Below are 18,336 nucleotides of genomic sequence, written 5' to 3' on the forward strand. Positions count from 1 at the left end.
CTGTAGAGAGAAATGGAGGGACTGACTAATGACAGTAGGTTGAACAAGCTTAAGGAAGATTATTAACATAATTGAGCTGAGTGCTTAACATAATTGAGCTGGTTCTCTTGAGACGTATACTTCCTAGTCTATGGGGTTTTTTTGCTTTTTGCTCTTCAATTTAATTTGAGTAAAAAGTAGAGCTCAAGCAGAAGTTTAGACAAAATGTGGCTGTTTCATTTATTGTGTGTCAAAATAAACTGTTCAGCTAGATGCATACAATTCGTTCAATTGCAATATTTGCCAGGAATTGAAAGTTAAAATACATTTTTAACATCCTTGGGTTTTGAAATATTTATTAATAGTTTCCTATTAGCAAAATAGCACCAAATATTCACTTAAAACACAATCAAAGATTGTAGGCAAATTCAAAGTTTGAACATAGAAATAAGTATGAAATACCTAATTCTCATTTACGTTACTACAAACGAAATCATCAGCGGTTATTTTTTCTGTCTGCCCTCAACTTTAATGCCCACTTATTTCTGCATGTTCACGTTCTTCCATAAAGGAAGTTGTCTTTTTTTGTCCTGGCTATCTGGGCACAAATTTTTTTTTTACATTTTTCTAAATTACATAATTGAAGGAAACAAAATATGAGCCCCAGTTGTATTTCTGTTAAAGTACACTGCTTCTCTGGGACTAGTCCACATAGTCTCATTCAGTGTCCCTGCCATTCCTTTAGCAAAATAAAAAAATAAAACTGATTAGCTTTGAAAAGCTAATCAGTTGTGCATTTTTAATATGTGTTTGTGGTTAAGCAATGAAACATAAGCTGGAATCCAGCCCTTAGATTGAAAAATTCACATCCTTATGCGGGAGTAGTCTACCCAGATGAAAGGACAAACTTAAGAACACTAAGCTCTCAATTACAAAGCTTAATTGTAATAGAAGTGACTATTCAATCTTTCTGACTATATATAATTTTTTTTTTTTTTAGGTAATGACAGAATCCTTCGGTTGTGGAATCCGGTTGTTAATTTTAGTCCTATGGGGAAGCTATTAGGACACAAACATAGTATTGTGGAAATTGTGACAAATGAAAAAGATCAACATGTTATCAGCCTTTCCTGTGCAAAGGTAAAACACATTTCTGACCCTCAAAGAAAGAGGGCTGGAAGAAGGATCCAGAGAAGTCCAGGCCTGTCAGGTTAACCTCAGTGGTCCACAAAGTTATGGAATAGAGGATCTGGAGTGCAATCACACAGCACAAACAGGACAACCAAAGGATCAGGCCCAGGCAGCATAGGTTTAGGAAAGGCAGATCCTGCCTGACTAACCTCTCCTTTTATGAGCAGGTGACCCACCTGGTGGGTGAGGGTAAGGCTGTGGATGTGGTCTGCCTGGACTTCAGCAAAGCTTTTGGTACTGTCTCCCATGGCATTCTGGAAAAGCTGTCAGCCCACAGCTTGCGCAGGTGCACCTTTTCTGTGTTAAGAACTGATTGGATGGTCAGGCCCAGAGAGCGGTGGTGAATGGTGCCACATCCAGTTGGTGACCAGTCTCTAGAGGAGACCCCAGGGATTAGTGTTGGGTCTAGACCTGTTCAATATCTCTATTGATGATCAGGATGATGGGACCAAGTGCACCCTTAGTAAATTCACAGACAGCACCAAGTTAGGAGAGTGTTGATCTGCTGGAGGGGAGGAGGGCTCTGCAGAGGCATCTGGAGAGACTGGACTGATGGGCCAAAGCCAACAGCATGACGTTCAATAAGGCCAAACATCAGTTCCTGCACTTCAGCACTACAGCCCCAGGCAGCATTACATGCTTGGGGAAGAGTGGCTGAAAGCTGCCCAGCAGAAAAGAACCTGGGGTTAATGGTCAACAGCAGCTGAACTTGAGCTGGGAATGTGCCCATGTAGCTAAGAAGGCCAATGGCATCCTGGTCTGGATCAGCAATAATGTGGCCAGCAAGACCAGGGCAGTGATTGTCCCCGTGTACTCAGCATTGGTGAGGCCACACCTCAAATCCTTTGTTCAGCATTGGGCCCCTCACTTTAGGAAGGGCACTGAGATGCTGGAGCATGTTCAGAGAAGGGCAATGAGGCTGGTAAAGTGTCTGGAGGGCAAGTCCTACGAGGAGCATCTGAGAGAGATGGGGGTGTTTAGCCTGGAAAAAAAAAGCAGGCTGAGGGGAGACCTTATCATTCTCTACAACTGCCTGAAAGGAGGCTGTAGCCAGGTGGGGGTCAGTCAGCCTCTTCTCCCAGACAGCTAGAAATAGGATAAGAGGAAATGGCCTTACACTGTGCCAGAGAAGGTTTAGGTTTAGCATCAGGAAGACTTTATCCACAGAAAGGGCTGGTAAACATTTGAATGGGTTGCCCCAGGAAATGGTAGAATCACCATCACCAGAAGTGCTAAGAAACAGCTGGACATGGCATTTGGTGTCATGATCTGGTTGACAAGGCAATGCTTGGTCAGAGGTTGGACTTGGTGATCTTGGAGGTTTTTCCAATCTAAATGATTCTGTGAAATCATTGTTATAAATTCAAGTAGGAATCTATTTTTGATTAAGTACTTCAGACAATAATTGGTTATCACTTCATTTATTTTAATAAAAAGGGTTTAGCTTAAAATTTCCAAAATATTTTATATTGAGAAACAAGACAAGAATGAAACTATTTGACATATTATCTACACGAGTATGACAAAAGAATGGTTACAATAGTAGATATTAATATTTTTATAATTTCTGTGTTACTTTAGCAACTGACAGATTGAAAACAGAACCCGTACTCAAATGCTTCATTCAGTAGTGATCACCTGCAAAAATTTCCTACAGTTTTTTACACTTGTCTCTTCCTACCAGCCTGCTAAATCCATAGGTGGGGTTTTTCTGGTCTCTATATATCATGTTCAAGTATTGATCTCTTTCTAACCAGTGTCTTTTACAAGGCTTACTGTTCCAAAGCATTGACCATAAACAGGAATATGAATAAAATCTGTAATAACACTTATTCCACCAAATATTACAAGATTCTGATGGAAATAGGTGTGTATATGAGAAGTGATTGGTAGAATCACAGTGTTGGTTATTTATATGATTTGTCAGAATGAGACTGAATAAAAGAGAAATAAAAACTGAATAAAATAAAATAAAATAAAATAAAATAGAAATAAAACTGAATAAAAGAGAATAAAAACTTTTACAAATATGTGCCAAAAAAAGAGAGAAGCCCCTGAAGGAGTAATTGTGAATGGCTATAGAACTCTTTCAAAGTGGTCCAATGCAATATTTTCGATATTTAACACTATTCCATATCCTTATTATCATCTACAATAATGGAGTGGGGAGGAGAGATACTAAATTAACCATTTACACCAGACTGCTTAAAGCTGCAGGCCTTGAGCAGAAGTAGGACAGTTCAGAATGGTCAATAAAATTGAAGGTATGCTTATGAAAAATAGCTCCTATAAATCAATGAGGACCTAATGTAATTAGTCTGCTGAAATATCCTTCTATCTCAAATGTTTCCAGATTTTTATTGGGTTATGTAGGAAATATTACTGAATTATTTGTCCTTCCCATGCCTCTCCTCTGCTATAATTGCTTACCATTGCTCATTGTGGTGGCAGTAAATACCACATTTTCACTTATTTAATCTTATTCTTACACCCCACACATTTCTAAAAGTAATACTAGTTGAAAATAAATTATAAAAATTTCCCAACTTCACATAATCCTGGAGTCATAATTTTTCCCCCTTCCTTACTTCTATGAATCTATACCTGTCTGTTCTGTAGGTAACTCTGTAGCTTTGCTACAGGCATACATTACTGTGAATTCGAGGGGTTTGGCAGATAGCCTGTTAAGGTTTGATGTGAATTTCAAACCCTACCTGTTTGTAGGATTTGAAATTCACTTCTATATCAAACCATAACATAGGCTCAAGGCTACATGTAGGAAAAATGGAGTAAGATGTAAGACATGACTTAAGGGAAATGAACGAACGTGAAGGTATTTATGAAAAAGCAACTGAGAATGGAGCTCCTGGGACATTAAATGTAGATGATCTTTTGAGAGCCCTTCTGGGCTTTTCTATGATTCAATATTTATGATAAAGCAAAATCTATTTTAAAAGTCTCTATGTATGTGGACACGTGCTCTTAACTAAATATAGCTAAGTAGTGCCAATGACATCAGAAAGACCACTTTTAGATGCAAATGAATATATGAAAGTTTGTTTTAATTAAAAGCCGTGTGTGTTTAAATAGTGCAATGAGTTATAAGGCTGAAATTACAGTTCTAAAAAAAAAAAAAATACATTAATTCCTAGACTTTCAAGTGTCAGATAAATCTTGTGGTCACAGTGAAAACTATATCAAAAATAAGGAATCCCACATAGAAGAGTCTAAACTTAGATAACTTTCAAATAAACTAAACTTTCAAATAAAGTGCTTATCACCCTGTACCTCAAATATGCAATCTATAGAAGATATATGGTATACCAAATAACAGAAGGCCAGCTATAACAGGACTGCTTCTAAACTGCTCAAAGCACATTTGTGTTTGACAGTCAAGAACCAAGAATTATACAAAGGTGTGCAACTTCTCAGGGATCTTATTACAATACTTTAGCATTTAATTTGTTTCCACCTAAAAAACAAAGACCAACTTGCTTTTCAATGTGCCTAGCATAAACAAATCAAAATAGTTTTCTCTGTTTTGTTTCTGTTTTTCAGTGACTGTGATATAGAAAGCAAAGGATAAGCAAAATAAGGACAACCTATATATTTTTACTGAAGATAAGTTAGGGACATATTAAAGATCTTATAGAAGCATTGTATCCTAGTGAAATAAAATCTATGTGCATAGATTTTACAATAAATGTTTGACAGAATAGCAGAACAAGACGAAAAGCTTAGGAAAATTAAATTAACACTTTTTCAAACCTTCCCAAAATTAAATTTAGCCTAAACTGTATCAGCTATCCATATTAAAATAAAAGCTTTTTTATTGTGCCATTTTTAACTAAAGTTGCAGAACAAGTTGAAAAGTAGGGAGTAATTTTTTTAAATTAAAATTTGCAATTTTTATCTTTGTTACAGAATTGTAACATTTGAAGATTCAGATGGATTTTAAACTTTATTACTATTTTTCTTGAACTATATGGAAAAGTTCCTTGTCATTGTAAAGATACTTTTTTGCAATGTAAAATGTGTTCACAATAATGTCTCTGCAGCCTGTATGCAACTGATTTATACTACAGAGTTCAAAAGTAAGGGATCACATTGGCTTTTGTTCTCAGATTGGTGCTGTAGCAACGCATTATGGTCTAAAGAAGGATTGGCTGAATTAAGGGCTCAAAATCTGCAGTGAATGGTTTAAAGATACCACAAATCTTACACATCTATTACAAGAGTAGCCGGGGATTTGTTTAGTGTTATTAGCCTTAGTTCCATACTATAGAACACAAATATAGATTGTGGTTTATACAAAAATGTAAAAATTAACAAATCTGAAAACGTGGTTTCACAGCACTAGTGAAAAAAATTAGAGATCATAGATTTGTATTATAGTGGAAGAGCTAGTTTAGAAGAAAGATTCTTAACTCTAACAGTCTGAATATACCAGAGCATGAAAGGGAGAGTAGATCCCAGAAGGGGAGGGAGGCATCACTGTGTTAACTTTGTGAGGTAGATTCCAAAAATAGAGATCACTCAGCAGACCTTGCCTCTGTGCAAGCCCAGCTCAGCAATAACAAAAATGTCTCTGTATTATCAACCTGTGTTCAGCACAAATCCAAAACACATCCCCATACCAGCCACTGGGAAGAAAATTAAGTCTACCCCAGCCAAAACTAGTACAATTCATGAGATCAGTTCTGCTTTTGTCAGGAGAAGAAACATCTGAGCAGTGCTGTCTTCTTCTTGGAGCAGACTTCTTGATTTGCTCTGTGGCATTTTGGGCAGTATGCAATATGGCTTTCTGGAAAGCATTAAAGAAACCTTGGTCATATTTAATCTAACTAAAAACAAGTGGTCCTGAACCAGTAATAACAAAAAATTACCGCAACAATTAAGAAACTATTTTGGAATTTGAATTCAAACAATTGTTCTATTTAAGAAAATTAAGATTTCTTTAACTGTTCCAGCACATGAGCATTTTGTTTGCTCCAACATTATAAGGATTTCTTGATACAACTAATTATTAGTAAAAAGTTGGCAGGCAGCTATTAAAAATTTTCTAATTCTTCTATCAAAAAAATTAAACTTAGTTTTTTGGGTTTATAGCATAAGAATACCTACAAATTAGGCAGAGACATTGAACTGCATATAATTTCTGTATGACTTTTAGTCACATGAATTCATATTTCCATATTATAACATTGAGGTAGAGGGGAGGGCCCAGGCAGGAATTTTCATATTTCTGTGTTGCTGAACTTGCTCTGGAGTATAATATGCATGGAAATATGTTTGTTCCTGATCTTCCAGTTTGTGAATACCTTGGAGATAACAATTTGCATAGGTATGCTTACAGCTGTAGTCCACAGACATGTCTTTTTCTTCAGCAGTTCAGTTACGTGAATTTACAAGAAGACCTGAAATACTGACATGATCTGTGTGTTCTTAACCATAGGAACATTCTCTGAATCTCATGTTGAGATTTCCCACAAACACAATTTTATGTTAAATTATATACCACATTCACCACAATTCACATACTATATTCACCACAATTACACTTAGAGTGTATCTGTTTTGACTTACATTTTGGTTGAAAATACTTCCAAAAAGTAACTACTGTTAAATTTGTCTGAAGATATTAACTCATCCCCTGTGTCATTGTACCAAAATACAGACTCAGGTTTTCATATAATACATGGACTCTTTGCTAAAGTGTCAACATGTTATAGGCATAGATCAGATTATTGGCATAAAAGTAAATGCAAATGTATAAAACTCTTTGATTGGAATTATTCTGCAGAAGCCACTCAAGCAATTTTCAGGAACCATTTTTTCCGAGATAGGCCAAAGCCTATCTCTAGATTTATGATTGTAATACCATTGATATTTATCATTTGGGAGCTCTAAAAAAAAGAATGAGTGATTATTTTCTACTGTTAGAACTGTTTTACACCTTTTCTCTGCAAAGTAAAATAATATGGCTTATTCAAGCACTGAAGCAATATTTTTTTATTGACAAAAAGTGCTGGTAGAATACTTTAAGTCCTTTTAAAAAACCCAGCTTTGGACTTGGAATTACAGCTAAGCAGCATCCTCAGATGCTTCAAGATACACTCAAAAGACAATAATTATTACATCAGTTTGATGTTTCAAGCAGGCAAGGCAAGATTGTCCTATATAAAGATACTTGATCTGCCACTAATGCATTTTTCTACAAATACCAGTACTCCTAAGTTAATAGAAATTGCTATAGTTGCTTGGGTTTTTTGTTTTTTTTTTTCCTGTTGGGCCCAATAAACAGAAGAATTACCTTTACAGAGTGTGTGGTAATATGAGAACAGTCTGTGGGGTAAAGAAATAATGGAAAAGTGACTTGATGCTTCAGCACAGATAGAAGCATACTGCATAGGAAATCTCTGCAGTGTTTATGTTTTCCTCTCCTTCATGTGACTCAGTCTTTTATTGCCTCTGTCTCTCTATAGTTTTCCCATTCTTATTTTCATCCTGCATCAAGAAGCATTTATTATTATTTTTTTTCGTATTACAGAACTGACTGAATGCATTCAGGAAGAATCAAGGGGAAAAAATCCACTTGTAGGCACAGAGGCTATTAAGCCTGGAGATGTGGCAGAAAGCCAGCCATTATCTGAAAGATGACCTTACACTCTGTGGAAACAACGAGGTTAAGGCTAATAGCAGAAACTGGACCTGACTAGCTATTCCAGAGTGACAAGAGCAATTCCAAGAGGAATAGCTCTTATACTGAAAGGCTGTGAAGCAGTGACAGCCACTCTCAGTGCAGAGTGGCGATTCACAACTTGAACAGTGGAGGCTACAACTTTGTGTCTTGCCTAATCGAGTTGTCAATGGAAACCAGAAAGGCAAAATGTACTTCACCAGGTGTCTCATTGATTTTACTAGAACATCTCAGTGGTAGGTTTGGTTGAATTAGACCACCTGAGTGAGTCAGAACAACATTTGAGCCTACAGGCTTCTATTCGTAAAAATAAAGTTTTGTTTGATGATCAGTAGGGCTAATATAAGGACTACATCCCCAGTCTTTAAAACACTGTACAGTATCATTTGTAAACAAGTGAAGTCACTGTTCTTTTGTTTTTTTCTTTTCTAAAAGTAATTTCATATTTGGTAGCTAAAGAGCAATGCACACATTTACACATGGCAGGAGAGTAGTGCAATAAGCAGGAATTTCTCGTATCTTCCTTCTGGGGCATGGAAGAGCTTCATTCCATTCATAATGTCTTCAAAATCTAATGCAGCCAACATGATGCAACAACATAAACATTTCCTTGCTAAAATTTGCCTATCTAAAGTAATTCTGTTATACATATGTTAGCTTTATTCTTACACAACCTAAGGGTAGATTTTTAGCGTTTCAGACAAGATAAAGGGAGGTAAGATTTGTTATTAGTTTTTTAATTTTCTGACTTTTGCAAATTTACTCAACCCTTGATGTTATCAGTTTCCTGCCCTCTCTCTTCTGATCTGCTTAATATCAGCTGGGCGATATCCCTGTGGGAAGTCATAAGTGTCTTTGTCAGTCTGGAACTGAGCAGGTGATTGTATCGGTGCCTGTTAGTGTGAGTGTTGGTCTAACCAGTTTTGAAAGCACATGATATTGTTGTAAGGATATATTTATAATACAGTCATTTGTCTTCCTGAAAAATGAGAGCAACTTGGCTGGAAACACACTGCTTAATTTATGTCAAACCATTGCTAATCATAGCAGTTACTGGAATGTACTGTATAACAATATTCAATTTTATCTAGATAATTTGAAAAAGAGGCATTTGGGAAATCTGTTCCAGTCATCCTTTACAATAATTATGTGGCCATATCTATATCAGGCACATTTTTTTTATTTACACCTTTGAAACCAAAGTTCTCTTACTGCTGTGCCTTTATTCGCTTTGGTTTGTTGTTTCTCCCAGATATTAGGACCAGAACAAAGATAATGAGAACTTCAAAAACTTTGTCTAAGGTGAGAGAATCATTCTAAGATTGGTTGAAGATTGATAAGGGGAGCCTGACTGATTTTTAACTCTTCTGATTCAGGTATTCATGGGCAGCCACCTCTATTCTATACCTCTAGCTTCCTGTTTCTGACCCCCACACCATCTACATGTCCACTGAAGCTGTTCTCCAGAAGTGCTGAGTGTTATTTTCTCTTTGCAGCAGGGATCAGGTACATCCTGCACACAGTACAGAGACAAGAGCATTTACAGAGCATTTGCACCCTCTCGATAGCAGCACCCAGTAAATATCCTTCAAGTTCATTACTATGTAATTAGACTCACTACTGCATACAACAGTTTGATTCCTTTCCAGCATCCCTTCAGGTTTGGGAAAAGTAGGTAATTTTATATACTACCACATGGTATTATCTGAGGACGTGATTTGAAATGCTCATAATTTTGAACTCTGTCAAGTTTCTGTGTCAATAAGGCAGTAGCTATATTACTGACTGCTGCACCACATTGCATTAATGTGATTAGAACTAAATCCTCCGTGCCTTAACCTCACAAGTAATCCCATTGACATCCATTTGTTCCCAAGTATACTTACTGTGACTGGGAGTTGTAGCACTTTGCAGGATCACCTTCAGGGATCACTAGACACATATAGATGCTCTCTGCAGATAACTTAAGTAATGCAGTAAGCAGAACTGCAGTTTGACATTCATGCCTGGTGATTTTTGTCTTTGAGATGTCAGACATTCCATATGAATTTGTGATTTTTTTCATTTAGACCATGGAGCCTTAAATGACCCTCTCAAACAAGTGAACAGGGTAGCAAAAGGGATCAGATAAACTAAATGTTTCAACAAAAAAACCACCTCAATTGTTCCTTACTCTTCCTGTCTATGGCTGCAGTGGCTAGTGCAACTTCTTTCTGCCCCACAAGTGTTTGGATTTTGGATTTTCCTGCATAAGTCTTTTTAAAAACTTGCAGTATCAACATTCTGTAAAACTGAGGAAAGTTGACTTCTTCAAAAAACAACATTCTTTAGGTTTCAAAAAGTATTAGCAGAATGTGAGAGTTTGGAAGAATTAAAATAAAGTTACTGTTTTCTCTAGAGAGTTACTGAGATATTTCTCATAGAACAGTGTTCTAAAGTCACATATTCATAACTAGCAGAAATTGGAAGGGATTATGTTTTGGTGGGGGAAGGGGGAAGGGCAAAACATTAACTTCTTTAATCCTTATCTATCTTAGTTAATTACAGATAGAAAGGAGAACAGGATTTGCTTCTTCCAAAATCAAAGCATGTTTCCACAGTAGTGTTTTCATAGAAACTTGGCAAGAGATAAGTGTTCCAAAACTTGTACTTTATTGTACCTGAGAGGAAGTAAAAAAATTTTTTACCAATTTTTCTGGGCTTATTTCCCATCTTTTTTCTATTTCCCTCTGTTCTTCACATTTTAGTTGTTAAGATTAATCTTTTGCCTTCTGTCTGTCTTTGCGTGTCTTGAGAAAATAGAAGAGAGGTGTGTTGTTAGTTTTATGTGCTCATAAAACAAAGGCTTCAGAGCCAATGGAAAAGATTGTTCAGACTTTTTTCTATGTTCTCAGTTTTAGGGCTTGAAGGAAGGTTGTGCTCAAGAGGAAAATGTTTATGAATGCAAATATAGACATTTAAATTTTTCAGGAGATATCAGAAGGCTCAGAGTGAGTTTCAATGGCAAGAAGTGCCACTGAATTCCAGGAGGATTTGTTTCCCAATTTTTTATCAGTGTCTGTGGAAATTCCATCTGTAACTATGTGATTTTGCCACTGGGTTGAAAAATGAATGACACAAAGAAGAGCCCCCCATAACAGAGGGAGCTGCTCCATGATGCAGTCCTGGAGAGGATAACAAAGTAATTTTCTGGGGTTATTGCAGCCAAGGTAGAGGAAAGAGATGCAGTGTGCATTCCTTGAATGCCCCTGTGCCCCAGATACCAGCTATGTGGAGAAGGTTGGTCACAATGTGGGAACACGGGCAAGTATCCTGCTCTTCTAAGTCTTAAAAACATCTGTCTGTGGGTCAAAGTCAATTCTGCCAACAACTAAACCAAACAAAGTTTCTCAATAATGTAACCTACTATTGTAGAAATAATGTTGCTGGAAGTACAGTTCAGCTTTCCCTATAAAGTTGAAACAGTGAGTTGTTTCCCAATAGCACTTGAAGCACCTTCTTTCCACATTCCTTCTCCTCCCTAATATGTTTTATTTGCTTGTATGTAATCTGTATTTTGCATTTCAGAAGACAGAGTCCAAAAGCACTTTGCCATAAAGAATATGCTCTCAGAGGTTTTCAGGGATTCCTGGTATTTCTCAGGCTGCTGTGGGAAATTCTTCAATAACTAAGTAGGACAGTAAAGTTAGTATTAAAACAACACTCCTAAGGCAACTCCCCCTAGCGACTTCCTAATTTCTAAATAAGCATGCCTTTTGTTGCCTCTCTTCACACATGGATTCATGCACAGTCTGTGTGCTGATGCAGATGAGCAGCACTGACATTGTGTCTTGCGGCCATGCTGGTGATGCCGTGTGTGAGAGTTACTCATGTGGAAGAGTGGTTTATGTAATCTCCCCATCCCTGCCCACGGGCTGGGAAAAAAGGCAGGCATAAGGCAGGGAAGAGATTTATGAATGCTGCAATGCATCTAGGTTTTTGCTGTCACTTTAAGTGGCTGCGTTTTCTGAATGTGCTGGTGGCCTTAGCAGCTGAAAAAGCAGCAAGAAATAGCACAGGAAGCTCTTAGTTATATTCTCTTGTGTTATAAAAACATCTTCTCTTTTTATTGCCTTGATATTATGTCAAACCTATGTCTCACTTTTTGACCAATTGAACTTGAATGTTTTATTAGACTATTAGAATTTTCTTCATTTTTGTTTTGTGTAATTTCACTAGCACTGTAACAGATCAGGGTGATGTTTATGGGAAGGTTTATCTTTGTTCAGTGACTTACTATTTTCACCTGACTGTAGTATCTCCACAGATACCTACTTTTACTTAATTTTCAGCTCTTACCCCTGTTTTACATGCTCTAATTGTGAATGTACCAGAATTGAGCTTGGAGATCCACTTGTGTTATTGCCATAAGTTTCTCAATTCTCATCATCGATCCTTCTTTCAATTTTTGCTGGTCTACTGTTCAGTTGGATGAAGGTCTTCATGATTTTTTCCTATTCAAATGGATTTCCTGTTTCAAGACTTCTCAATGACTTTTGCTCAATGGTTTGTTCTTTGTAGGCTTTAGAAATTGCATGTCTGAGTAAACTCTGAAGTACAATCAGAAGTCAATCAGAGGAATGTAATGGACATGGTTCTTTCGAATCAGTAATGTCTCAGGGAAAATTTATTCTCAGTGAAAAGTTATTTAGAGTCCTTTCTTCTTGAGTTTTCCTGAAAACAAAAAAAAATATTAAGGAAAAACTTTCTTTTACTTAACATTCTGAAACACTTGTGCATGAATTTCTCTCTAGTGCCAAAAGTGATTTGTTTAAACACGGATTGATGTATCTGTTCCTTTTCTTCCTTTCCTTTTCAGAATTCTCGTGGATCCACTGTAACATACTTTAAAATCACGTTGTGAGTTTTGTCAAGCCCACAACCCTCAGAGTATTGATGAGAGTGTTGATGTTGTACCAACATATGTCTTTGTGTTAAAATCCCAATTAAAAGTGAAGCCATAATAATATCACAATTAAATGAATAAAAATAACTTGCACAAATGCCTACATACGACTCACCAGTTATGGCAGCTGAGTAAGAATTGCAGGCAGGTGTGATGACAGAATAATTTTTGAGAGCATAGTAATATTACCTTGCAGAGAAATACACCACACTAAAGGCCATGGGATCTGAGAAATTAAATCATGATTTCTTGGGATGGGATAGCAGTAAGTTCAACACAGCTTTTGATCAGGATGAAAAATGCTGCTAACAATTACTCTAGAGTTCGAAGCAGATGCTGTGTTTTCCATTGAACCTGAAAGTAAGAACAAATACATCTAAATACATCTAATGCTATTTACAGGATGGTACCCTGACTGTGGTCAATGCCATTTCCTTATGGAGAGTACAAGAACTTTATATGCATAACAATAATACTTCTACAGTGTGCTCTGATCCTGATTTGGTCCAACATCTGCTGTTAGTCAAAGACTTCAGGAATTTCTTTATCCAGTGCCCCCTGAAATTTATCTTTGTACTGTTGCACATCATTCCATGCTCCAGTTCAAATACAAGTTTTTAAACAAGTGGCATTTATCTGTATGCTACAGAAAAGTATGGCACACAATGGAGAGATCTAATGACATCTTGTCATTAAGGTGTAGAACCAGTTTTTATGAGACCTGGTTCTGCTGTGGACTTCTAGTCAAGACTAGGTCAAGACTACAAAATTCAGCCTTTCTGTGCATTTTATTCTTAGTAAAATGGGGATAAAGATACCTTTGATATTTTTCTTGCTTATTTTGGGACATACCATTTTTATCCATGTGATTTTCATTGGAGGCTATAGTATTGTCATAGAAAAAAAGTAGTTGAAAATCCAGTCAGGATACAGCACTAGATTTCCTTGTCTCTCTCCCCCTCTAGGTTTTTAGAGTGTGGGATATACAGACTCTTTCACCGCTGCAGGTCTTCTATGAAGATCATGGGACTCCAGAAGAAATTAATTCCTTTCCCATGGTATTTGACAATGATCATGGCCTGCTTCTCACAGGTATGTTATTGAAGTTGGTGTGTGAGAGCATGCCCTTTCTCCTAGAATCCAAATTTCTTTATGATAAAATACAGCTGAAGTTGAGTACAGGAGTAAGGTATATGAGAATATACTGAATACTGGGAGATGAGGGTATTGCCTATTAATACTGTCTTAAAGTGGGTTATATATGGTGATAATTTCAATATTGAAAATGGGATGAAAATATGCAGCATTAGAATTAACAGCAGGAACCAAAGGAAATGAGAAAGGCTTCTCTGAAGGCAAGTTGAGCCTCCCATAGCAAAATTAAACAACACAGATTGTTACATAGACTTGTCATTTCTTGAAAGCTATTATGTTATTGATCTCCCCCAACTATTCCTCTAGGACCCACCTCGTGGTTGGAGATGAAAACAGCAGCATAAAATCTCTGTGGAGCCCTCACAAGTATATTCAAGCTCCTTATTTAACTCAGTAGTAAAGACAGCCCTACAACCAGAAGTATCAACAGACACAGTGCCCAAATGATTAGTAATAAAATATTGTGGGAACTCAACCTGGAGTTTCTGGGCTCTGTTTCCTGACTCTGTAGTAGGGAGCCTGGAACCTCTGAGGGACCAGAGCTTTGCATTTGTCACAAAGGATCTTAGCCTTTTGTATCTAAGGCAGAGACTCTTGAAATTGGCAGGGTTTATCTGTCCCAGAGATGTAGTCACAAAAAAGACAGCTTTGAATGTGTTCTGAGGCTATAGAGGCCTGACATGTACCAGGCAAAATAAAGTAATTGTCTTTGGAGACAGCTTTTTCTGTCCTTGAATTAGGAACAAGGCACAAAGCTTGCAAAGCTTGTCAGATCTGAGAAGACGAATGTGAAATGTTTTGTTTTCAGTGACCTGATGGTTTCTACTGATTTTTTTAATCACTGAAGGATACAGACACTGTCTTCATTTCAAATTTATGCTGGTGAGATTTTTAAGGACTAGCAATGTCGCGAAATTGTACAGGTCACTCCTTGACAAAATGAGGTACTTTACCCTTATAAACAATGGTCCTGTAAGTGCCTAAATATTTGAAAAATTCTGGTACTAGATTATGTTAATGATTCCATTAAAAGCCTAGGTGAATGTTTCCTTGCCCCTGAAGAGGGCAAGAAAGCGAGGCTGTATATGAGTGAATTCATCCTCATTGCTATGTACCTGGCTTCACAGAGGAGATTTTCACTTAGTAATTCACTAACATTCATAAATCACAGCTCACCTTCATGCTTCATTTGAATTTTGCCATAGCTTTCCTTCTGTGCCGGTTTCCAAGTTGCTGGCCTCCGCACCTGGATTTATGCCAAGGATTAGGCAATTTCCTCCTTTATTCTGGGCTCACTGCTGCTCCTCTGCTGGTAGATCAGCAGGAATACCGGGACTGGAATACTGGAGCTGCAGTGAGAAACTGCATATGCACTCTGGCTTGAGAGCACTGTACAGACCTTGTCCTTTCTTTTGTCTTATTGGTCCCGTGTGCCTCTGTCTTTGCACCCCTGAACTGAGAGCAATGGAAGGTGTTTGGAAAACACCATTCAGAGCTGCAGTGCTGTATAGAGAAGGTACTGGAAAGACATCATCATTGCTTGAAGATAGAATTGCTTTATCTCTAAGAAAGCAGAAATCAGAATTTATTTGAGTGATAGATCTCCCAGTTAGAGTTTTATGTATTTCAGTTCATTCCATTTCATGCCAACCATCTCCGTGTCTGGGGGATTTATGGCTTCTACTAATTTGCAGTCAGGATGTCAATCTCATCAAAGGTGGGCAAAGGACTGTGTAAGACAGGTAAATACTTGGCTTTTGTTTCCCTGGTACTTTCTGGGAATGGTGTGAGAATGTTTTCTGCGTCAGAGGGCATGTATTCTCAAAAAACAGACAATATTACATATCCTCTTCAGAAGAACTCATATGAACACAATGATTTACATGAAATCTTTTCATTTCCAGGAAAAGTAATTATGCACAAAATGTATGTATTCTGCCTTCTCTCACCTTGTGCAGGTTCAGATGTCATTGATATTTATCCCCTAGCTAACGTGATACAAGATTCAAAAGAGTTGCCTCAGACACATGAGAAGAGCCTCAATGTTCTGCTTTACAATAGGGCTTTTCACCAGATTCTCAGCATTTGCACTGAGTCAATACTAAAGGTAAGTTGTCACCCTTTATACTGAAAAGTAGAAGTCTCAACTTTTGTATTCAGAATAAGTTATCAGGAAATTTGATAAGTAACTAATATTTTTTATTCAAAGTGTTGTTTTTGTGGCTATTTTTGGGGTCCAAAGAAGTGGTAGCCATGAACCCCATTTGAGTACAGAAGATGCAACTTTTCTTTTTAACATAAATACAATAATCTACAGTAATCTACAATAATCTACAATACATTTTCTACAATAATCAGAAGAGGTACTGAGAACATGTAGTTTTCAGCAGTTGTTGGTACATTGGATGGCAAAATTTGTAGGGAGAGGTAGCATCTTTTATTGGGTCAGTTGGTGATGCATGGCATTCCTATGGAGAAAGGCTTCTGTAGTGGTTTGTTCAGTTTATACTTTCTCTAAAGATGTTATTTGTCACTGTAAATCCTGCCTTCCTTAGACCACAATGGCTGAAACACTATTACAATCACAAGATAATTGGTGCACTGGTGATATAGAAAATCAGATTCCAGTGCATATGAAATTGGTGGCTACTTGATAAATCCTGTTGCATCTGAGTTATCCCACTACAATGACCAAATTTTGTATTGGTGTTTCATTAAAATATGTTGCTTAAATTTCTAAAAGGATTTCATAATGACCAGAGATAGTAGTTTCCATATTTTTGGACCAACTGTTTATGAAAAGCCTAATTTGTATATTCTGCACAGAAACTACAACTCAAACCATTCTTTCTAGCTAAATTTGTTTTCAAACGGTAAAAACACTTAACAAGGGTCTTTATCATAGCATACACAAAAAATAGAGTCTCCCCTTGCCTGGGTGGCTTCCTCAGAGAAAGGGACATTTTCAGAGAAAATACACTAGTGTTTCAATAAAAAAATTTGCTATTGGCCATAATTTTATTACAGTAGAACACACTGTGTAACCAGTTTTAGAGGATGTATTTAAAAAAATAATCTCATTCTAATATTATTTTTTTAGGTCTGGGACCTAGAAACGGGATCTCAAATATATCAAATAGAAGATGCACATGGGCTGAATATTGAGGTGACCTGTGCAGCCATTGAAAGAAATGGGGTTTATCTTGCTACTGGAGCATGTGATGGTAAAATAATTAAATCATCACTACCTTTTTTTTTACCTTTACTACTTTTTGTTACCATTTTAATGGCATATTACATTAACAGACGTAATTCTTTGCCTTGACTGTCTCAATGACAGAATTAATTTTGATTGCACAGCTGTCAGTCTGCAGAAAGGCAGGGCTGGGACTTGCTTGGTTGGTTTCTTTTTATAGGTGGTTCACAGAAACATGATTTTGGGCTGCTTAGCCTCTGGTTCTTTTTTAGCCTATTACTCTTTGAAAGACTGTCTTCAATGCTCTTGGTCTGAAAAGTTGTTTCCTTGTAAATACTTAGGACCTAGATGTATAACTAAATAGTTCCAGATGAAGAATGGCAGTTTTAAAATTTTCTAGTCTTTAAGCTCAATTTCATAGTGATGGAAGTCATTGAACACTAGAAGGTATAGATAGATAGACAGAGAGATATAGATTATAAATACAGATACAGATACAGATATAGATATAGATATAGATATAGATATACATATACATATACATATACATATACATATACATATACATATACATATACATATACATGTACATATACACATTTCCTGTATTTTTCATGTCTGTTATTAATGGTGCATGAGTTTTAGGTAATATGACAAGACCTCTCCAATACACAAGTACATATCTAATTGTGCAGGAAGTTTTAATAATTTTATAATCTGTTAACATGAAAGCATAATTCTTCTTATCTTAAAATGCTCAAGAATACACACCCGAATTTCTAAAATATGTGACATTTATGGAAGCTACTTCACATGAAGAGGAAATGATGGCCTTTGCCACACAACATACTGGCTAATATTTCTTGTTTCTTCCTGAGAGCAGAGACTGCACCCTTTATGGTTCTTAAGAAGGTGAATATTGTCAAGTATTTCAAAAGAAAAGTCACAGATAATTAATAGCTTTACTTAAGAAAATTCCATAGCTCCTTCTCCCCAGTATCTCTCTGGGATAAATCCAGAAATCAGGTCCCTCAGCTCATTGCTGTTGCTCAGAGCCCAGAGTCTTCTGCTGGATAGCCCACACTCTGATTGCTCTCTGATAATGTTATTCAGAAACTGTAGAAGTAAGATAAGCAGAGATCTTTTATCCTGGGCTGTACAAAAAAAAAA

At 36.8% G+C, this 18,336-nt stretch overlaps 1 protein-coding gene across 1 annotated transcript in view; it reads left to right on the forward strand.

The window, feature by feature from the left end:
• The window catches only part of WDR64 (WD repeat domain 64), a 56,827-nt gene that overhangs the window by 19,282 nt on the left and 19,209 nt on the right, over positions 1 to 18,336 (forward strand). Inside the window, exons 10-13 of the mRNA XM_077781790.1 lie at positions 980 to 1,119; positions 13,781 to 13,907; positions 15,929 to 16,077; positions 17,071 to 17,194. Of these exons, the coding sequence (XP_077637916.1) occupies positions 980 to 1,119; positions 13,781 to 13,907; positions 15,929 to 16,077; positions 17,071 to 17,194 (540 nt within the window). The remainder of the gene's footprint in view (positions 1 to 979; positions 1,120 to 13,780; positions 13,908 to 15,928; positions 16,078 to 17,070; positions 17,195 to 18,336) is intronic.

This window comes from Lonchura striata, chromosome 3 (assembly GCF_046129695.1).
Source record: "Lonchura striata isolate bLonStr1 chromosome 3, bLonStr1.mat, whole genome shotgun sequence".
Taxonomy (NCBI): Eukaryota; Metazoa; Chordata; class Aves; order Passeriformes; family Estrildidae; genus Lonchura; species Lonchura striata.